Source organism: Protopterus annectens, chromosome 4.part1, assembly GCF_019279795.1.
Source record: "Protopterus annectens isolate FY-2018-M chromosome 4.part1, PAN1.0, whole genome shotgun sequence".
In the NCBI taxonomy this organism is placed as follows: domain Eukaryota; kingdom Metazoa; phylum Chordata; order Ceratodontiformes; family Protopteridae; genus Protopterus; species Protopterus annectens.
This window is the reverse complement of record NC_056734.1, coordinates 683870514-683894108: the sequence shown is the minus strand read 5'-3', so window position 1 is coordinate 683894108 and position 23595 is coordinate 683870514. Positions and strand designations below refer to the sequence as shown.

At 41.4% G+C, this 23595-nt stretch overlaps 1 protein-coding gene across 1 annotated transcript in view; it reads left to right on the top strand.

Moving 5' to 3' along the window:
• Positions 1-23595, top strand: part of SMC4 (structural maintenance of chromosomes 4) — a gene marked incomplete in the record, with an annotated part of 1657727 nt that overhangs the window by 620731 nt on the left and 1013401 nt on the right. The window contains 1 exon segment of the mRNA XM_044070462.1: positions 23491-23595. This exon segment is cut by the window's right edge and continues 46 nt beyond it. Coding sequence (XP_043926397.1) covers positions 23491-23595 — 105 coding nt within the window.

Sequence of the window (23595 nt, the reverse complement as noted above, 5' to 3'; positions counted from 1 at the left end):
TGTGGGTGCTTTGTATTTAGTGTAAGTAGGCTTCCTACTGTCCCTCATCTCCCCTTTCCTCGTTTTTTGCATCTTGTTCGTCAAAAAAAGTGTCTTGTACGTAGTTTAGGCAGGTTCTCCCTTTCCCTAACTTCCTAATGTGTGTGTAAGTGTTGGGGCTGGATAGTCTGTTCAACCTTGTTGGGTTAATCTTTGTTGTGTGTTGGACATGGCTGATAAGTAGACTAAGCTGATTATTTAGGAAATGCAGTGTGTGTGGCCATAAGTTGTTCTCTGTGGATGACTACTGTCCATCTGGGGGCAGCACATTTATCTTCTGACTGCTCCATTTTTGCGAGGTTTAACCACAGAGCCCTTAATGATCTTAGAGCTAAACTGATCCTTAAGGGACTTTTGCCTGCATCAGAGGTGGCTGCCTCTTCTGTTGCGATCATGGCTGTGACTGCACCTTCTACTTCAACTGCGGTCTCCTCTCTCTCTCCCAGGCCGGGACTGAACCTCCTGGTTGAAGGCCTGTGGTGAGTGAATCTAAGACTGACAGGGACAGAGAGAAAGGGGAGGAAGAGATTCCCAGACTGTTCGGATCTGGTGGGTCCTCCCCCCAAACACAGCATTTTCTAAGCCAGCTTCCCGTCTGCTGCGATGGCAGAGATTCTCACTGGAGTTTGGGCAGCTTAGGTCTCTTTCTCGGGCCTCCGTACACCGACCCACCAGCCTGTTTCCATGGCCTTGTCGAGGTCTGCCCGTAGTTTATCTGAAACAGACCTGGACAAAATAATGCGAAGGTTTATTCGCACCCAGATTCAGATGGTGGTCTTGCCAGCTCCCTCTCACTCTCCAGAGGGGGAGGGTTGCTTCCCTTTGCCCCCAATATCTTCTTCGATCCGACTGTGTTATTGGAGTTGTTGGATCAGTGTCAGGGGGCCGGCACCAGTGGTACCAGTTATGTCGACGCTGGCTATTACCTTGAGCTTGTCTGATCAGACTGCTTTGGACCAGAGTGGCTCTCTGAGCCAGAGCGTGGGCATTGGATCTGAGAGATTGAGCCTCTTCCTTTTGGCTCAGACACTGTTGGGTCAAGGTGTGCCCCTTGGTATCTCTGATCCGTCAGACTCTACTCCGATCCCCACGATGAATCCAGGGAGAGCAGTCTCCTTTACCAGTTCCTTAGGAGGGTCGTAATCTCGGCACTCTGGGTGGAGAGGGTTCTTTTGAAGATCGAGGCTCCTGACCATCTCATTGGATTCCTTCCAGACTACCGCGCCTCTGGGAGAATAATCTGCCATTTTGCCCATGCATGGGGCAGCCTGTGCTTGAGGTGCCGCAGACGAGTGTCTTTTGAGGAACCTGTAGTAGCTTGCAAGCCCTCTCCGGAGAGTCCCAGTGAAGAGATCCTTCTCAAGCAAACTTGCAAAAGGAGGCACCTGGACTCCTTTCCAGAGTCCCTCATTGAGGATACTGACTTAGAGTAAGGGGAAGGTTCCCTCAGGTAAACCCCCCCCCCCCCAGACGTCTCTTTTGGCGGCATGAGACATGGAAATCCTGCACCAATGGGGAGGATTGGTCTGCCTTCGAACCTTCCTCGGACTAGTCTGTATTCCTGAGTACTTCCTGAGTGCCCCCTCTGCAGATATCTTGGTGGTCCTCATTACTACCAGGGCATGGAGGGATTCTGACACCATGGAGCCAATTCCCAGGTGCCCCTATAAGGTCTTGAGCCCTCCAGAAGACCGGGCTGGAATAAAGGGGTTCTCTGTGGCTGCCACCAAGAAAGAACTGGCCCAGGAAAGTTCTACGGTCCATCCTAAAGACAGAGTCCAGGACTACATATTGTCTGGGAAATTGGAATTGTGCTTCAGCCACCCTCTTTATAAGGGCACAGAATTATTTGGGCCATGTTACTAGACTTCAGCGAAACCTTGTCAAGGAGTTCACGGAGTCGCCCCAGATTCCATGTCTCCGAGGGATAAATCCACATTCTACGCGAGAGTGGCCACTCTCAAAGCTGTTACGAATATCTCCATGTGCCTCCTTTCACATGCCACTGAAGGGGCAACAAGGGCTGCTGGGTCTGTCATTGCCATGAGGCAACATGCCTCTCATGTTTTGTCAATTCACAGAACCCTTTAAGGTGTCTTTTGAGAATGCCCTTTATGATGGTTCTTCCTTGTTTGGGAAGACTGGAAGACGCTGTTTGCTGTTGGAATCTGCTTCTCTAACCCCCAAAGATATTTTTCCAGGAATCACAGGGGCAAAAGATGTGGTTCTGGATATCTCTGTATTCCCAGCACACTAGGGAATAGCCTTCCCCCAGAGGCAGAGGGGGTCAGGACAGACGCCGGCCCCTCGGGGGGGCTCTGAGCAATTGTCTCGAACCATTCTCTGACAGACCCGCACAACAGCCTTGAGGGGTTGCCAGACTGCTCTGCTTTGGAGGCATTCAGTGGTCTTCTCTCGATGCACCTGACAGCATGGGAGTCCATGTCATCAGACTGTTGGGTGCTGCAGATAATATCCAGAGGTTATAAAATTCCCTTTCTAACCCTTCCTGTTCCACCAAAATATTTTCTGGACATTCCACTCGTGCAAATGGAGGCAGCAGCTATAGAAGTCAGAAAGCTGGTAAGGAAACGAGTCATCCAGCCTATCCTCAGATCAGGCATCTATTCCATGTTCTTTTTGGTGTCAGACGGGGGATCTAATGCCCATTCTGAACCTTTCTACACTATACCTGTCAGTTGCCGAAGTTCCAGATGGTCACTCTGCTTTCCATCCTGCCTTACCTGCAGGAGAATAACTAGATGTGCTCCAAAGATCTTCAAGATGTGTACTATCGCATGAAAATCCACAGATTGTCCAGGAGGTTCCTCTGCTTTCGGATAGGGGCCAGTCACTATCTGTTCCAAACCCTACCCTTTGGTCTCACCACAGCCCCCAGGGTATTCATGAAGGTCATGGCAGTAGTAGCGGCTCACCTGAGGCTTAAGGGGATACAGGTCTGTCCGTACCTGGATGACTGGCTCCTCATTGCTCCCACTGGGCATTTACTTTGTCAGAAAAATCCACTTTATATAACAGAGCAAAGCTTTCGGGTAGAACCCTTTGTCAATACTAACACACAGACATCACATTATCACAGTTTAAATACAGGTCAACAGTCACATGACTAGCAGCCCAATAGTCATGTGACAACATTAAAGTAATTAATACAAAAATATAAAACAATCAAATAATACAGTAATAAAAATACAAAGGTATTCTAAACCATAAAACCTATTAGTATGCTTTCCAAGCGACATTAAAAACATATTTCATAATTTAGTATGCTGCATCTTAACCAGTATGGGTTTAAGACTAACCATACTGTTTAAGCCTGGAAAAGAATCAGAAGCAAGTCTCAAAATCCATTCATATTCCTTTATTTCCAGGTAATTATTCTTGTCACCACCTCTAGGTGTAGGATAAACAACATCAATAACCCTAAACATAAACCTATGTTCACTACCACAGGTAGATATATATATTTGTACAGAGCATTCTTATCATAACATCTAATTTCTGATTTATGTTCAGTAATGCGCTCTTTTAATTTACGAGTGGTCTTCCCTACATAGAAGGAAGAACACGAGGCACAGGTAGCCAAATATACCACAAAAGATAAACAAAGCCAAGTAAAAAACCAGATAAAACCTTATTTCCAAAAGCAGGAAAACAGCGTGGTTCAGCTAGCCAGTATAATTACGAAATGAATGGCTCTAGTGCACTTTGAAGTAACTCAAGAACAGCAACAGTCGTAGTTCCAATGGCAGGTTAATTCCTTTATTTTAACAGACAACAGAACTCTCCAAACAAGCGCTTTCGCCTGGTTGTACCAGGCTTTATCAAGTTGAATTAAATGAATGCTTTCTGTCCTTTATATACTAAAAGTATTTAGTCATGTGATATTTGCAGCACTTGCTAATTACATTAACAGAACTTCTGCTTGTTAAAAAATGCAGTTTAAAAGTCTGAATGATTCTTAAAAAAATACTAATTCCAAAATTGACATAAGAATATACTGACAAATATTCTAAAATCTACCCAGTAGAAACATATATATGCTCTCAGTAGTATCATAAAATTTTTTCTTAAAAATATATACACAAAATAAGTGTTTTGTGTTCATTTTTATATGTTAAAAAGTATTTTACATTGTGGAAGAAGTCAGAAACCAAACATTGTTTAAATATTCTTAGCTTGTTTAAACAAGCTCTCTATAGCTCTTCCTTTCTGTATAATTAGAACTTCTATAACAATCAGGAAAACAAAGCTTAGAATATAGGCAGTGTCTATTTGTAAAAGAGAGGTAAAGCCAAATCTCTGTAAGGTGAGAGGTAATAATGATGGAAGAGGAGAACCATATATTTAAGTCTGTGGATGTCTTCAGCCAATATAGTTAATGTAATTTCTCTCTATTTATTTTTAATACACTCTTCAAGCTAATATTATCGTTAAGGCCAGGATGGTGGGTGGCATTTAACTTAATCTGCCAAATTAGTCCTCTCACCTTACAGAGATTTGGCTTTACCTCTCTTTTACAAATAGACACTGCCTATATTCTAAGCTTTGTTTTCCTGGCACTTGTTATAGAAGTTCTAATTATATAGAAAGGAAGAGCTATAGAGAGCTTGTTTAAACGAGCTAAGAATATTTAAACAATGTTTTGTTTCTGACTTCTTTCACAATGTAAAATACTTTTTAACATATAAAAATGAACAAAACATTTTTATTTTGTGTATATATTTTTAAGAAGAATTTTTATGATACTACTGAGCATATATGTTTCTACTGGGTAGATTTTAGAATAATTGTCAGTATATATTTGTCAATTTTGGAATTAGTATTTTTTTTAAGAATCATTCAGACTTTTTAAACTGCATTTTTAATGAGCAGAAGTTCTGTTAATGTAATTAGCAAGTGCTGCAAATATCACATGACTAAATACTTTTAGTATATAAAGGACAGAAAGCATTCATTTAATTCAACTTGATAAAGCCTGGTACAACCAGGCGAAAGCGCTTGTTTGGAGAGTTCTGTTGTCTGTTAAAATAAAGGATTTAACCTGCTATTGGAACTACGACTGTTGCTGTTCTTGAGTTACTTCGAAGTGCACTAGAGCCATTCATTTCATAATTATACTGGCTAGCTGAACCACGCTGTTTTCCTGCTTTTGGAAATAAGTTTTTATCTGTTTTTTTACTTGGCTTTGTTTGTTTGCTACGTTTTTTCAATGGTGGAAGATCCAGCTGGTTCAAACTTCCCTAACACGCCGTTATTGCTTAGGGAGGAACAAGAAGATTCCCCAGTCACCAGGCAAGAATTAAACAAATTTCTAGCTATGATGACGCACATTAGCAATTTGCTAACTGCAACCAAACCTGACTGTTCTTCATCGTTGCCGGGAAACCAGCAACAAAGACAAACTAAAGGAAAAGTACACACACGAACTCAGGAGCCGAATGGAGGTGAGAATGTTGCTTCCAGCTTATTAACGGCTGTTAATAACTATGCTGAACAAGACCAGCAATCTAGACACGACCAAAGTGATGGTTGTAATGATACTACATTAAATGCAAACCAAAACTCATTTAATTTTAGAGCGTGGACAGAACAATACGTATTTAAGCAAGGTACTGGACATAAACAATTTGAGAGAATGGACACCGATTTTGAAATGCTTAGTAATAAACTGTATGCTTATAAAAATACGCAATTAGAAATTAATAATTTAAATGAATGTATCAATGTGCAGCGAGTGCCAAAAGGGCTCCGCTGCTTCAAGTTTCCAAATAATGCTACAGTTGGTTCAACTTTACATTCCCAATTGATAGATTTATTTGACAAGACAGGGCTTGAGATTTTGAATTTTAATGACCCAAGATTATCAGAGAAAAGCTGATATTTTACTGAATGAATTGACTTCTTTAAATGAAAACATTGTGAATCATAGGAATTTTTTGAGTTTCAAAAAGAAACACGATGATGTATTTAAAGAAGTGGACCATAGAACGCAAAGCAAGGAAGCTAGACAGGGATTTGATGGAGTACAAAGAGGGTAGGGCATACCCAATACCAAGGAATAACAGACCTAGTCACATAGAGAAAGATAATAATAATTTTGGAGATAGCTCACAAGAGGGAACAGCCACACCCGGGAATGAACCCCTGAGAAGGAGTGAGCGGTTAGCAAATAGACACTAGTAACCAGTCTCAGGTTTTTCAATACCCCCAGGGCAGACCGACTGGGAGGAATCAAATGTATCCTTAGCAAGGTTGGAACAGGGGGCGCAGATAGGTGAAGAGAATTTATTTGCTATGTTAGAGCATTTAGGAGAATTGCACACAGACATAAATGGTTGTCAGATCTCTAGTGAAAACAATTTTAAGATTTATAACTGCACAGATGCCAGCATCACTCATGAATTTTTTCAGCTATTTACCAAAGGGCTGCATTTTGTTCCTATACGACCTATGGACATTTCCAAAACATTAATTGAATTTAAATTATTTGTCAGGAAGTTCAACCTAGCTATTTACTTCAAAGGTCAAGAGAGATTAGAAGACACACTCAGCAGGCGAAGTACTTTCAACCCCCCCCACACACCCCAACTTGAAAGTATTTGAAGAACTAGTGGAAAATGCACTCTGAGAGAATTAACACTCAGGATAAAAAAACTAAAAACAACTTGGATTCCCATTTACTCCAACTTATTGAACATATTAATAAAGAAAATATCAGAGTGATGAGACCCGACAAGGGTGGAGGGGTAGTCCTTATGTATAATTCTGAATACGAGACTTGTATACACAACATCCTGCAAGATGGAGAAACTTATGAGCTAATTTCAAGAAATGAATATAACCTAGCCACTTCCAAGATACATTACACGCTTAGACTACCTCAACCAGGGGGGCATTAATGAAAAACTTTACAACTTTCTCTCTGTACCTAAACCAAAAATCCCGGTTATGTTCGGGATACCTAAGGTACATAAGGGCTTAGCACCCCTGAAATTCAGACCCATTGTAGCAGGAGCAGGGAGCATCATGGATCCGATAGACATATTTATAGATCAGAATTTGAAACATCTTATTTCAAATATTACTTACATCTGTAAAGACTCATGGGAATTTATAGGCAACATTGCATCCAACCTGTTTGACCCTGACCTCTTATTAGTCACTATAGACGTTATAGAATTGTTCCCTAGCATACCACACAGGACAGGTCTGGACTGGTTCAACGAAATTTTGGCCACTGAATCTGGGCTGACAGGAAGTTTAATTTTAATAGTTGAGTTCATGGAAACTGTATTAAACAACTATATTTACTTTAACGGGGAAATTTTCCAACAGAAGAAAGGGGTGGCTATGGGAGCCTCATGTGCTTCGTCTTATGCTAACATTGTCCTCTATAGATGGGAGAAGGCATTTATCCATACCACAAAATGGAAAGAACACATTATATTGTACAAACGTTATCTAGATGATATATGCATTTTATGGAAGGGCAACAAGGAAGAGATTGGAGAATTTTTTAACTATTTGAACGCAACTACTACATTTTTGTCCTTCACGCATGAAATCAGTGATTGCTCTTTACATTATTTAGACGTATTGTTGAGTAAGAACACCACAGCAGGTTGCTTTCAAACAAGTATTTATAGAAAAGACACACTCTATAACACCTTCCTGCATTATGACAGTGGACACCCCCATTACACTAAGAGAGGCATAGTGAAGGGGCAATTTATAAGAGCCTCAAGAATGTCTAGTACAAATGAATTATTTTTGCAAGAGATTAACATACTAGAGGACATGTTCCTGCAAAGAGGGTATCCCCACACTTTATTAAAAACACTAGCATTAGAGGTAGTAAACAAAAGATTCCCTGTTTCCCCCTTTATTGGGAAAAGGAATAGTTACAAAGCAACCTAACAACGAACAGAGTAATTCACTTTTAAAAAACAATTTTGTTTATACTTTTAATGGGGGCTCAGATGTTATTGAAAGCACTATTAACACTTTTTGGCCTATTTTAGCGTTAAATGAAGACATCCATCAGTTTTTACCTGACAATGTAAGCTACACCAGGAAGAGGGACACTAACCTTAAAGGGTTATTTGAATGTAGAAAAGACGACAAAAATTTCAGAAACGCAAGAAAATTGGGCACACAAAATTGTGGGGCCTGCAGCCAATGTAGTTACATAATAGAAAATGAGTGTTATTTAGCTGCTAGAAAGACAGGTTTATACCCCTATGACAGATACACTTGTACTACGAAAGGGGTAGTATATCTGGGGGTCTGTCTGTCCTGTGACAGTTTTTATATAGGGAAGACTGAGAGAATGCTCAAAAGACGCATTTATGAGTACCTCAATGACATCGAAAGAAAAAGGGAGACAAATGCATTTTATAAACATTTTTTAAATTGCCCTAACATGCAGCTAAAATTTCTGGTAATTGAACAGGTCAAGCAGGACGCCAGGGGTGGGGATTGGGAATCTCGCCTAGAAAATCGTGAACTAATTTGGCAGATTAAATGCCACCCACCATCCTGGCCTTAACAATAATATTATCTTGAAGAGTGTATTAAAAATAAATAGAGATAAATTACATTAATTATATTGGCTGAAGACATCCACAGACTTAAATATATGGTTCTCCTCTTCCATCATTATTACCTCTCACCTTACAGAGATTTGGCTTTACCTCTCTTTTACAAATAGACACTGCCTATATTCTAAGCTTTGTTTTCCTGACACTTGTTATAGAAGTTCTAATTATATAGAAAGGAAGAGCTATAGAGAGCTTGTTTAAACAAGCTAAGAATATTTAAACAATGTTTGGTTTCTGACTTCTTTCACAATGTAAAATACTTTTTAACACATAAAAATGAACACAAAACATTTTTATTTTGTGTATATTTTTAAGAAGAATTTTTATGATACTACTGAGAGCATATATATGTTTCTACTGGGTAGATTTTAGAATATGTCAGTATATATTTGTCAATTTTGGAATTAGTATTCGTTTAAGAATCATTCAGACTTTTAAACTGCATTTTTTAACAAGCAGAAGTTCTGTTAATGTAATTAGCAAGTGCTGCAAATATCACATGACTAAATACTTTTAGTATATAAAGGACAGAAAGCATTCATTTAATTCAACTTGATAAAGCCTGGTACAAGCAGGCGAAAGCGCTTGTTTGGCGAGTTCTGTTGTCTGTTAAAATAAAGGATTTAACCTGCTATTGGAACTACGACTGTTGCTCATAAATAACCATATTTACATAACCTACACACTTTTTACATCTAAATGTGTAATGCTCTTAAAAGCATTGCTATCTTCAAGTAACATAGAAACTGCTGACTGGATATATAAGTTTAGATTTATTTCATTACTTTACTGCATCATGCCCAGTCATTCCACATCTATATGGTATCCCTAAAATCCACAAATCTATTGTTAATCCACCGATGAGACCCATTGTTTCAGGTGCCGGTTGGATTACTGAACCAATTTCTTTGTACTTACAAAGACAATTGCAACCATATTTATCCAAATGTAATACTATTTTACGAGATACTTCGGATTTTTTATGTTAACTACGTTTGTGGCACAATAGTGTAAAAGGTATGCTGGAGCAGGGCAAATATTATTTTGTTACATTGGATATTACCTCTTTATTTACTGTTATCCCTAATGATACTGGGGTTGAATTAAGAGAATTTTTATTCTCGCAATCAACATTTAATAGTCAACATATTGAAAATATTTGTTGCCTCATGGATGTGGTTTTGAAAAATAATGTGTTTTTATTTAATGAATCCTTGTTTCTTCAGCTTACTGGAGTAGCTATGGGTACTTCGGTAGCAAATACAGATGCTTACCTGGTTTTATACCAATGGGAGAAAAATATCTATAATGATAGAAACCAGTTTCCTGGTACGATATGCTTTTATCAACGTTTTGTGGATGATTGTTTTATGATTTGGGATGGTAGCATGAATGAGTTGAATGAATTTTTGAATTATTTGAACGCAACTACAGATTTTCTGAAATTGAAAATGGAAACATCAGGCAACACTATAGTCTTTCTAGATGTTAAATTACAGTTATGTGAAGGTGTTAGTCACACTAATGTACATAGGAAAGAAGTACATTCAGGTAGATACATTCATTATAATAGTATGCATGCTCCACATGTGTTTAAAGGTATAGCAATGTCCCAATTCAGTAGAGTGAGTAGAGCGAGTAGGTTAAATACCAATGATACTATTTTTTCACTGCAGTTAGATGAGACAATAGAAGACTTTGTATCTAGTGGATATGATGTACATTTGCTATCTAATGTGAAAAATAAAATAGTTGATAGGAAGATAAATTTGAAACCAGTTTTCATATAGGGTACAGATAACTTAATTACTAATGATGAAGTTACAAATGTAAATGAAGCCAAAAATAAAGCTAAGAACAACAGTCTAAGCTCAGACAGTTATCAGACATGTTACTTCCTTTAATACAAGGACGAGTTATATTAAACAGATTATTCAGAAAAATTGGGCTATCCTTAGGGCTTCAGATGAAGTAAAATGTATAGTAGGTGATGGACCATCCTTTGCATATAGAAATACGAGAACTATAAAAAGTATGTTGTTACAAAGATTTCATTAGACCATTGCCCAAGCCCATCTCAGCAAACTTAGGCACTTTTAAGTGCTTTAATTGTGTTTGTTGTGCTGATATTATGAACAGATAGCAACATATTTGTACATCCCACTAGTGGTAAAATCTATAGGTTCAAAGTATCTGCGACCTGCGTCTCATCTTTTGTGGTATATTTGGCTATCTGTGTCTCGTGGTGTTCCTTCTATGTAGGAAAGACCACTCGTAAATTAAAAGATCGTATTACTGAACATAAATCAGAAATTAGGAGATGTTATGGTAGTGAACATAGGTTTATGTTTAGGGTTATTGATGTTTATCCTACACCTAGAGGTGGTGACAAGAATAATTACCTGGAAATCAAGGAATATGAATGGATTTTGAGACTTGCTTCCGATTCTTTTCCAGGCTTAAACAATATGGTTAGTCTTAAACCCATACTGGTTAAGATACAGCATACTAAATTATGAAATATGTGTTTAATGTTTTAATGTTGCTTGGAAGGCGTACTAATATGTTTTATGGTTTAGAATACCTTTGTATTTTTATTACTATATTGTTATTTCGTTATGTTTTATATTTTTGTATTAATTACTTTAATGCTGTCACACTACTATATTGGGCTGCTAGTCATGTGACTGTTTACCTGTATTTTAAACTGTGATAATGTGATGTCTATGTATTAGTATTGACAAAGGGTTCTACCCGAAAGCTTTGCTCTGTTATATAAAGTGGATTTCTCTACCAAGTGTTTTTTCTTTCTTTTGTGCTCTGCAGTTAGTGATTTTCATTTACTTTGTCAGGCCAGAAAGTTTTCCTGAAATTGTTAGACTTGCTGGGCATCGCAATCAACATAGCCAAGTCTTCTCTGGACCTTGTTCAGGTTTTCGACTATATAGGAGCAAGAATCGATGGCCTCTAAGTAAGGCCTTTTTAACTCCGGAAAGAGTTCGGATCTTACAACTTCATGTATCTGTGATCCTACAGTCTCGCCTTCCACCAGCCGAGGCGGTTTTGAGAGCCTTGGGTTCCATGGCAGCCACCAGTATTCTTCTCCCCTGTTCGCCTTCATATGAGAGTTCTACAATGGAGGATGTTTATCGTGTTACACTGCTGCAGTCATTACACTTGGGTTATCCTGCTGTCAGGCGGTCCCTCAGTCGGCCAGAGATCCAAAGTCTTGGTCCAGCGTCAGTTGCTGTCGCTTATTTCATGATGTCAGTGCGCCAGGGGGTATATAAGATGCAGCAGACACCATTTTCTCCAGTCTCTCTTGCCGTGCAGTGCCCGAAGCAAAAGCAGTTCGCAAGTGCCGGTCGGCCGACTCCTCAGATTTTCATTCCGAATCCAGAACCAAAGTCTTCTACAAAGCTAAGTACCCCGTTGGGGAAACTTGCCTCAGACCGATGTTAGTAAAAGTTAATTGTATTTCTTGTGGGAAGCAAATACCTCCATAAGGATTTCCATTCCTATTGTATCCCATGCCTAGGCTCAGACCATGACTTCACTGGTTGTCAGTTTTGCGCTAGGTTTAACCAGCGCACTATTAAACGTCTGATTTTTGCCCGACATTATTTTGGCAGAAAATTCAATTACACCATGCCGTCGGAACAATCGACCGGGATACACAAAAAGCGCAAAGACTAGGACAGGCATCAGAGGCCCAAAACTGACTAAGCCGCATCTAGGCCAAGTCGCTGGTTCTCCGGTTTTCAGCGAGGTGCCTTTGCAGCCCCTGACCGCTTCTTTGGAACCACAGGCCGCCTCAGACTCCCACGTTGAGATGGCTGGGCCTTCGGATACACCAGATTTACAGCCTACCGAGACTATCCTTCAGAGGGATCCGTAGCTGCTGAACAACCCCCAGCTTCTGAGGGTGTTTTCAGACCTACTCAGCTAACCATTAAATCTTCTGCCAAGTCTAAAACCCCTTTAAAAACAAACAACTTCAACATTGACCAGGACAGGCCTCCATGCCCAAGGAACAGATGCTCAAAATGGCCGAAGACTTAATTACTCTGATCAGGGGGTCCCACCCTCCTAATAAAAGGCCTAGACAGGATGTAGACTGACTCATCCGACCAGGTGTCCATCTCTTCAGATTCATCCTCAGACCAAGGATACTCTTTACCCCCTTATGAGGATTCTGATGCTGAGGAATCATTTCCTTCAGTCTCCCCACCAGAGGACTACTCCTTTGGGGAAACCTTACATACCATGAGGGAGCATTTCAATTGGGAGGGCCAGGATTATTCAGAATCCAAGAAAAGGCTCAGATTTTCTTTTATTACCTCAACACAGACCCCTTGCTGTCCCACCATTGTTGGATACTGTGGATGATGTGTATTCTGAATCCATTTTAAATCCTGATTTTTTTACCTCTTGCTCCAGTTAAGCCAGACTGATATTAGAGTCCCTGACTCTCACAAATTTCTTTATAAAAAGCCATGTTGCTGACCCTGAAACTATTTCCCAGGGTCCCAAAGGGGTAAAGGCCTCTACAGCAAAAAATCCAGTCCCCTCTGACAGATTCAAGAGCATTAGACAGATGGGGGAAGAAAGTATATACATCTGCAACTTTAGCAATGAGGGCCTTAAATTGCCAGTTTCACATGTTTAAATATCATAAATATTTGATGTCTCATTTGAAACAAAAAAATGCTTCCAAATTCAGATCTTCCTAACTATAAGGAAATGCAGGATTTATTGCATGCAGCTGAACAAGTGGGAAAACATGCTTTGCAGTGTGATTTTGATTCATTAGAGGCCTCCTGTAGAGCAGCAGTTACAGGGTCTGTCATTCGAAGACATGCTTGGTTAAAAGAGCAGACTTTACCAGATGATAAAGCAAAAATATTGGATGCACCTTTGCAGCAGGATGTTTTATTTGCAGTTAAGGCAGAAGAGGTATTAAAGAAAATGGAGGACAAGGCAAAATCTATGCAAACGGTGGGGGATTTCTTACAGGTTCAGCCTCCTCGATTTAGCTGAAATTGGCCAACAAAAAATTGGTCCTTTCCAGTTAGACCTCAAAGGGACAGGTACAGACGTCCAAGAGGCAGAAGTCAGCCACAAGGTTCTTACAGGCCTCGACAATGGGATGCTTCAACCCAGAAAGAAGGGGAAGAAAGGCCTCAACCTTATTAAAAAAAAAAGTCCCAATGACTTCCCACTACAGCTGCCAAGCACTTCTCTCTTGGCAGCCCCCTTGGGGGGAAAACTAGCGCTTTTCTTTCACAATTGGCATATGATCACCAAAGACAAATGAATTCTCTATTTTATCTCAAGGTAACAGGTTCCACTTTCGCACTCTGCCAAGGTTAAAAGGAATGCCAAATCTGCCACAAAATCAATGGGCAGAGGCTCAAAGGTAAAGTACAGCACTCATGGACATGAGAGCTATTCAAAAGGTACCAACACAGGAGCAAGGACAAGTATTTTACTCAAGACCCTTTCCGGTTCACAGAACGGACAAAGCCTGGAGGCCCATTCTGGATCTCTCTTCTCTAAATACTTACCTGGATGTTCCAAAATTCAAAATGTTGACACTACAGCAGCTTCTTCCCATGCTGGGCAAGAAAGCTTGGCTCATAACTTTGGACCTCAAGGAGGCATACCTGCATGTCTCTGTCAGACAAAATTGCAGAAGATACCCGAGATTCTTAGCTTGTTCAGTGCATTACCAATTCTCTGCACTGCCCTTTGGCTTATCTACTGCGCCCAGGGTCTTTACAAAATGCCTGGCACCAATAATTGCATTATGTGGACAAAAAGGAATTCAAATCTGGCGTTTGTAAAAAGATTGCTAATTTGCCTAGGGTACACAGTAAACGAAAAGAAGTCAAAACTAGTGCCCTCACAAGAGATGATATTCCTGGGTGCCAGCTTAAATACAATGGCCCAGATGGCTTCTCACGCCAGACAAGCAAGGACAACTGACTCAATATTTCCAATTGATGGCAACAAAAACCCAACTCCCTGCAAGAAAAATTCTGCAGGCCTTTGGGTACATGGCATCTTGCATACTTCTAATTCCATATGCCAGACTGCATATGAGGAAACTACATTGGTACCTAAAGAGTGTCTGGTCACAGCATTGTCACTGTTTGGAAACAGTAATACCACTTATTCCTTGCCTTCAACAGGAGTTTCGAAGGTGGGCTCAAATCTGTCACCTCAACAAGGGGCAGCCTTTCACTCAACCCACAGCCAGGCAAACACTGACAACAGATGCTTCAGATTACGCCTGGGGAGCACATATGGCAGGAAAATGTATTCAGGGCAAGTGGCCCGCAGAACAAAGGCATCTTCATATCGATCAAAAAGAGATGCTAGCTGTACACAATGCCCTTATAGCTTTCAAGGACCTTTTGCATCCAGGAAAACTACTACTACAGACAGAAAACACCACAGTTATGTGGTACATAAACCAGCAAAGGGGCACTCCTTCATATCCCCTCTGCAGACAAGCTATGACCTTGTGGAACACAGCTCTAACCTATCAAGTTCATCTGCAAGCACAATTCCTGCCAGGAGAGAAAAACACACTGGCAGACTTAAGCAGGAACATCCTGGATCCGCACGAGTGGAAATTACATCCACAAATATTCAGAATGATAACACAAAAATGGTGGTGCCTGGACGTAGATCTGTTTCCATCCCCAATGAATAGCCAGCTACAGAAATTCTGCAGAAGGACTTAGCACCCACAAGCACAGAAAGTGGATGCCCTCTTATTCAGCTGGAAAAACCTGCAAGTATATGCTTTCCCACCACTACCTCTCATTTCAAAGGTACTAAAAGCCAGTCAAGAAAAGCCAAAGATGATCCTGATTGCCCCAGACTGGCCACGCCAGCACTAGTACCCAATCTTAAAGAACTTACACAAGGTCCACCATGGATTTTGCCTCAAATCCCACATCATCTGACTCGGCAAAACAATCAGATACTTCACAGCCAGCTCAAGACTTAAAACCTGGCTGCATGGCAGATTCCTTAGTCAAGCAAGCAATGCCTCTCTCCAAAGCTGTTATGGATGTCATTCTGGAGGCCAGAAGGCCTAGCACCAGGAAAGCCTATTCGGATAAATGGAAGAGATTCTGTGCCTGGAACCAGGCTCACAGCCTTTACCCTCTTGTCCCAAATATTCCTCAGATACTACAATACTTAACTGAGATGCTGGACAAAGGCCTCTCCTTTTCATTCATTAAGATCCACCAATTTTTTCTAATCCTTTGCTAAAACAGTACCTCAGAGGGGCTAAAAACAAGACCTCTCCGAAGAGTGCCATCGTCTTGGAAAAATTAACTTTACCTCCTTTTGAGCCAGCTAACTCAGCAGACTTGAAATATGTCTCTTGGAAAACTACTCTGCTCCTGGCAATAACCTCAGCATGAAGGGTTTCCGAATTACAGGCACTAATGGCAGTGGAACCTTTCATCATTATCCACCAAGACAGGGTGTCTTTAAGAACCAACCCTACTTTTATGCCAAAGGTGGTATCAAGTGTGGCTCTAAATCAAACTATTCACTTGCCAACTTTTTATCCAAATCCACAGAATAAAGGGGAGAGAATTCTGCATTCCTTGGACCTACACAGGCAGTTGCGCTTCTACTTAGACAAAACTAAAGATTTCAGGAAAACTGAGCAATTGTTTGTAGCATATGCTGGAGGAGCACAGGGAAATCCATTTCAAAACACCACATTTCAAAGTGGATAGGGGACTGTATAGGTTTCTGCTGTACACACCATGGGAAAGCAGTACCTAACAGTATTAGGTCTCATTCCACCAGGGCAACAGCCACATCAACTGCCTACCTCAGAGGAGTACCTAACAAGGACATTTTGGAAGCAGCAACTTGGAGTTCTGTACTTTCACCAAGCAATACCATCTCCCTCTTTACTCTAAATCCAGAGCTGGCTTTGCCACTGCAGTGCTGCAGGGCCTTATAGCCACCCCTAATGCCTTATAGTACCAACCACCCAACCTCAGCTTTGGGATTCTACCCAAGTGTAATGACTGCAGCAGTAACACGAACATAGTGCAGTTTTGTACCTACCATAAATGTAGATGTTAGTGTATACACTGCTCTAGTCTAGGTTACCCTCCCTCCTTCCCCTCTTCCTTGCTGGTACTTAGCTAGGCCTTCTACCCTTTACTACCTATGGGGAGTATTTGCTGGTAACAAAGTTTGATTGCTTTTCTGATGTATGTTTTATTAGCAATTTACATTGCCTACCTTTTCGGGGGCACCTGACATCTGGGGCAAGAAAAACTGGAGAAAATGGCGTCTGATGCATCTTGTATACCCCTGGCGCACTGACGTCCGGGAGGAAGCGACAGCAACAGACACCGGACCAAGACTTTGGAACTCTGGCCGACTGACTGCAGGATAACCCAAGTGTAATGACTGCAGCAGTGTATACACTCTAACATCTACATTTATGGTAGGTACAAAACTGTGCTTTAGTGGTCCAGTGGTCCCTTTTAGATCTGCCCTTGATTCATCCTATTCACATAAGCAATGCATGCAGGAGGTCTCTTGTGGTGGATATGTTCCCCGGAGATCGGGGGGACGCTAGTTTCTTGCAGCCCCTCCTCAAGCTGTGGTGACCATGGATTCCTCCTAACTGGGGGGGGGAGCATTGTTCGGGCTGGACGGTGCAAGGTACGTGGTCCCTGAACAAGACCAAACTCCATATCCATGTTCTAGAGATGAGGATGGTCTTATAAGTGTTGCAGGCCCTTCATGCCTTTTTTCCTCTGGGAATGATCACTAGTCAGGCTCAGCGGTCTGGTAAATCAACAACTGGGAGAGCCAGGTCCTGTCCCCTTTGTCGCGAGGCCATGAGAGTGTGGGAATGGGTTATGTCCGCCAGACGCTTTCTCGTAGCAACACACATCCATGGTCTGTTAAGTATTCTGGTGGACAAACTGAGCAGGACTATTCTAAAGCCTTTCATGTGGTCTCCGAATCCTTCAGTAGTGGAGCAGATCTTCCTCAAGTGGGGTTGGCGTTGCTGCTATCTCTTCGCATCTCATTCTGGCATAAAGTGCTGTGAGTTCTTCCCTCTGATTCCCCCCCCCCCCCCACAAGGGGGATCCCATAAGGATGCTGTGGTCCATGCTTGGCCTCCCGATTATCTTTATGCTTATCCCCCTTCATCTCATGACAATTTCTACACAAGGCTCGAAGGTTGCGGAACAGAATTATCTTCATTGCCCCATTCTGGACTCACTAAATCTGGTTTCTGTCTTTGGTCTCCTCTTGTAGTTCATCCTTGGATTCTAGATCCCATACCGGATCTCATTTCGCATCCCTAGAGGGGCTTTCTTCCAGACCTGGGCAGTCTGAAGCTCACTGCATGGCTTCTTCAGTTCCCTTCATTGCTAGGACTCCAGATTTGTCTTCCCCGGTTAAGTCTATTCTGGTGGCAGCTCCTACATTGTCCACCAGAAAAATTTACCATAGCAAATGGAAGCGTTTTTCTATCTGTGATTCTCAGAGGAACTTGGACCCATTCACAGCTCATATTGCAGCAGTTCTTGAGCTTTTGGCATACATTTTCCAGCAGAGTGCCAGCTCATCTGCAGTTCTTTGTGGCCTTAATTTTTCAATATGTTGGGCAAGCTTTCTGGCTTCAAGAAATGTGTGGCGTACGTGCATAAAATCCCCAATCTGGACGCCCACGCTGCAGGTACATTTTCTCGACCCCAAGTACCTAGACGTTGATTATGACATATGCAAGGGTTTCAACCTCCATGCACTAATAAAACAATTTGATACTGATACTCAACTTGATTGAGCCAATGGGTAAGCTTTCAAGAAAATCGGTTCAGACTGTTCCGGAACTGAAGTTAAGGTCCGAAAACTCCCACGCGAGCCTATTGCATTAAAACTTGAGAGTTTCTAGAGCAGTCTCCCAGATGATATTTGAAGCCTTCTTTTAATGCTTTCCATGTCTGGACTTGCAGTAACTTATCCAAAGCAGATGTGTACGGGATGAGCATCTCAGGATGCAGATTCAAACTGAAGTTGACTCTGATCTGATCATAGTCAAGAGAGCCTGCATAGAGCAACACAACCTATCATAGGTCCTCCTCAGCTGCATCCTTCCATTTTGGCAACATCGGATCCAAACGACTTTGGGTTGTCTTCCTTTGATCCAAAGATTTTGGCTTCAACTCTGATGGTTTGAGTTGTCTGCCCCAATGTATCTTGGAGCCAGACTACTTTGAGCCATAGTGTGAGATTAGAGGTGTTGGAACCTACTTCAAAATTGCCTTATCTCCAAGTGGAAGAGACTGTGTTAGCGTAGCTTCACACTCCTCAGGTGGTTTACATGTGGCGACAGCAGAGTAATTATTTATGAGCTGCTTGTATTAGTTGGTTCCTGCTTCCCCCAGGCACTCTGCTTTTGCAGTATTGGAGAGTAGCCTCTATGCCTAGATTTCAGACAACCCAGATTTCTTTGGATCAGACTTGCTGATTTTATTTTGTCCTGAGCCGCCTTCATCCATTCCACTAGGTTAGCCAGCCGAAACCTTGTCTCCAGACCACTCAGCAGGGTATAGTCATCTTTCGATAACTCTCTGGAGTATCTCACCACGGAGCTTCCTTGGAGGTGAACATGCAAAAGGATGCACTTAGACTTCCCACAAGAATCTGGCACTGAAGACACTGATTTTGATGGAGGGATGGGTCCTCCATATCACTACCAGAGGTCTCCTTTGGAGATGATATATTGGAGCTCCTCAAACAAAGGGCTGCTTGGATCCCCAAGAATCCTTCCCAAGGTGAATTAGTGTTTCTGGAGGCTTTTGGGTCTGGACCATTTACCTCTTGGTTGACTCCACCCACTGATTTTTTAAGATTGTCTCTTGGCTGGTGTGGAAGAAATCAGACAGTTGAGCCTATACCTAAGAGACAAGGCAATATACTTGCACCACCCAAGGACCACCTCACTGGAGTAAAGGAGTACCTGTTAATGCCATGGTTGTGATAGCCATGTGAAAGAGTTCCTCTGTGCATTCTCCTAACAGGGAGTCTTAAGTGCTGGACAGATTTTGGAAGTGCTTGTGCTTCGACTTTCACTTTTAGGTCATTGAATTATTTCACACATTTTACTAGACTGTAGAGAGATTTGATCAAGGAACTTAACTAATCTGTCTGGGTCCATATCTTCAGTGGAAGCAAGATTTTCTTGCAGTAGGCCACCCTTAAGTCAATTTCCAATTTGTCCATGAGGTTGATCTCTCATGCTGCTGAGGGTACTTCACGGGTGGTTGGTTTAAACATTTCAGTTGGGAGACGTGCCTGGATGTCTGGTTTTTGCGGAACTCTTAAAATAGTCTTTAGTCAGTGTACCCTTTGGAATCCTGTTGCCTGTCCCTAAGGAAAAGACTCAAGTCTATCTCTAGGTTTAAACAGGAGGGGAAAACCCTGTCTGCTGTTTGTATATTTTCCTACTCTTGAACGGTCTTTTCCTAGAAAAGAACAAGATGGTAGAAAAATCTGCATCAAGAAATCCCAAAGTTTTTTAGAATGCCCTTGGAGGGACTTCACCAAAGGATAGAGGGAAGAACTCAAATGAAGACGCTACCTTTGTGGCAGGAATGGTCTGCCTAATAAGGCATCTAGAAGAACCCATGGACAAGATCCATCAGTGCTCATGAACGGAGGCCCAACTGTCCATCTCTGGAGGCAGTCGTGGGCATAGTCTGTTCCTGCACCCATGAGCCTGGCTAGATATCATGAGATTCATGGGTGTGTAGGATAATTGCCAGAGGTTATCACACTATTTTCCCATCCCTCTTCATCAGTGTTACACCCAGTCAGAGGGAAAGGTGGCACTAGAAATTTAAAAAAAAAAAAAATTTACGGTCATCCAAGAGTCCACCAGACCAAAGAGTGTCCAGAACTTATTTAAGGTTCTTTTTAGTGCTAAAAAAGAAACTATTTAGGATCTCAGTTCTGTATACAAAGTTCCTGGTGGTCATGGTTCAGCCCATTCTGCCATTTCTCACAAGGGCGACTGGATGTGCTCAGTTGACCTTCAAGAAGCGTACTATCCTATAAAAATTAATATGAGATCCAGAAGATATCTGTTTTTGATTGGGAGCCAATCATTACCAGTTCAGTGTGCTGCCCTCTGGTCTCACCACAGCCTCAATGGTGTTCAAGTGCATGACAATCGTAGCAGCTGATTTGATACTACTGGGACTCTGTTTCCATACCTGGATGACTGGCTCCTGAACGTTCCAACCAGGCATCAGCTAATTTAAGCAAGGGAGTGAGTACTTAAGCTGTCCTGTCTGGGGATATGTCATTTACAGCAAATCTCTGCTCATAATGATGCTCATTTCAATTTAGCCACTCAAATAGCTTCTCTCCCTCTGTTACAGCTCTTGGGTTTCAGGTCAAGAAGATTGTTCAGAACTTTTTTGTTCCAACTTGTCTGATACTCTAAGCTTTGGGATCCATATCAGTGGTGATCACTCTTCTGCCACTGGCCAGGTTCTGTATTAGAGTCCTCCTAATTGACTCTTGGAACTCAATGGTTTGTTCTCCCCCCACCCATTATCTGGGCCAGTCAAAATAACTCAAGCTTGCAAGAATTGCCTCCTCTGATGGATCCACTCCAACGCAAGGCTGTCCCTTTTTGATCCCTCAACCCTTGGCCACAATGACCACAGATGCCTCTTAGGTTTGGTGGGCTAGGGCACTTCTTGAGGACAGTCCAAGGTACATGTTCCCCTGAAGAAGCCAACACTCATGTCAGTGTCCTATAGATGAGAACTGTCCTAGCATTGCAGGCATTTCAAGATGCACTCAACTAGGACTCTCTCTCTAGACCGACAGTGTCTGTGGTTTGATGCATCCGCAATCAAGGGGGGACCAGATTTTATGTTCAAGAAGCTGAGAGTATGGCAGTGGGTGATCTCCCCCACTCCCTCTGATAGCAACACACATCCCTGGGAAGTTCAACATGATTGCCGACAAGTTAAGCGGGTCTGTTCTAATCTCTCAGAAATGGTCTTTCAGTATCAACATGGCTGAGATTTTCCATCGTTGAGGCCAAACGGTGACCTTTTCACATCTCCCCTCAGCAGCAAGCACAGCAGGTTGTTGGCCCTGATCCCCACACACACACACACACACTGGAGGAGTCTCCAAGGGATGCTCTACTTAATGCTTGGCCCTTTGGTCTCCTTTATATTTGCCCCCATTACCCCTCATTCCCAAATTTCTCCAGAAAGCATCTCTGTCGAAGAGCACAGTTGTCCTCATTGCCCCTTACTGGCCTTGTTAGACCTGGTTTCCCCTTTTTACCTCCTCAACTGTCTGGATTCTGTAATCCAGCTCCAGACCTATTGTACTAGACAAGCATGACTTGAACTGACATTTCAGCTCTGAAGTTGACCACGTGGTTTCTCCAGTTCCGTTGAATGCTAGACAGGTCAGGCAATCTGTCTCCCATCCATTATATTAGTTTATCTTCTCAAAGTATCCACTAAAAGATTTTTCATAAGTAAAGGAAAGATTTTTTCTGGGCACATAAAAAGAAATTAGACCCTTTCTTAGCACTGATTTTAAAGCTTCTTGACTTTAATGATGGTAGTTCTGCAACTGTCAAGTTACAACTAGCAGCCATTTCAAACTTTAATATAGCTGCAAGTAATTGTACATGAGCTTTTTCTAAGCTTTGTAAAGTCCTTCTCAGAGGAACCTACTTGGACATTCTTTAAAAGATTCCAATATTTTTCAAGTGTTTATTCATTTCTCCTTGAACCATTAGGTAAATCTGATCTGAAGTTTGACTTAAAAACTCTTCCTTATCACTTCTGCCAGAAGAATGAATATCAAACACTCCTTATAGTTAACAAACATAGGGTTTCTTTACGAACCAGTCCTTTTTACCAAAAGTGGTGCCTAAATTTAATTTATAACTAGGAGTGCAAGTCCCAGAGAAGAAACACCTTCATAAAAACGCAGCTTTAATGACCACAAATAAACCGCCAGAAACACACTTTCATTAACGCTCTTATAAAAATATACATGCGTTTTCGTCCTATCCACTGGACTTCATCAGATGTTATTTCCACATAATCAAATCACTTATATACATCAATAAAAGACCAAAAGCCAATAAAAAAACACTTACATTAAATGCACAAATCAACATAAACCTTTGGGCTCATTAATATTCACAAGTGTAATATTTCCTTCCACATTATTACCTTTAGTAAAAATAAATATAAATTAGTACATGCTTAAGTAACATTAACATGCCTAAATTTAATATTAATCAGGTCATTAACCTCCCAGTCTTCACTTTTTCAGACAAAGGTGAATATATGTTGCATCTTTTGGATGTCCACTGTTAAGTTTCTACCTTCACAGAACAAGAGAGTTTAGAAAATCTGAAGTGGTGTTTCCTTTCCTGATTTCAAAGCACCTGCTGTAAAACAAGCAGGTCAGTCCATTGATAATTGATATTTGTTGTGGGAGCTGTTTGATCTGAGTGAAAATGTGCTTTTATAAGATGCAGTGTTTCACGGATTCCATTCTAGTTGGTTCCAGTCACAAAATATTTATAGCCTGTTGTGATTCCACTATTTGGGCATAGCTGGCATGCACTGTTTTACAGGTTGTGGATGATTTCCTCTTGAATTTGTGTGATGCTCTTAACATGTCTTCATTTTGGTTGAGTACCCCAAGGTGAAGCATTATACAAGTTGTGTAGTCTTTGTAATTGACTTCAATTTTTTTTTTCCAGAAAAGTAAATAAGATTACAAAATTTATTGAGGAAAAGAAGGAAAAATTCACTCAGCTGGACTTGCAAGATGTTGAAGTACGAGAAAAACTTAAGCATGCGAAGAG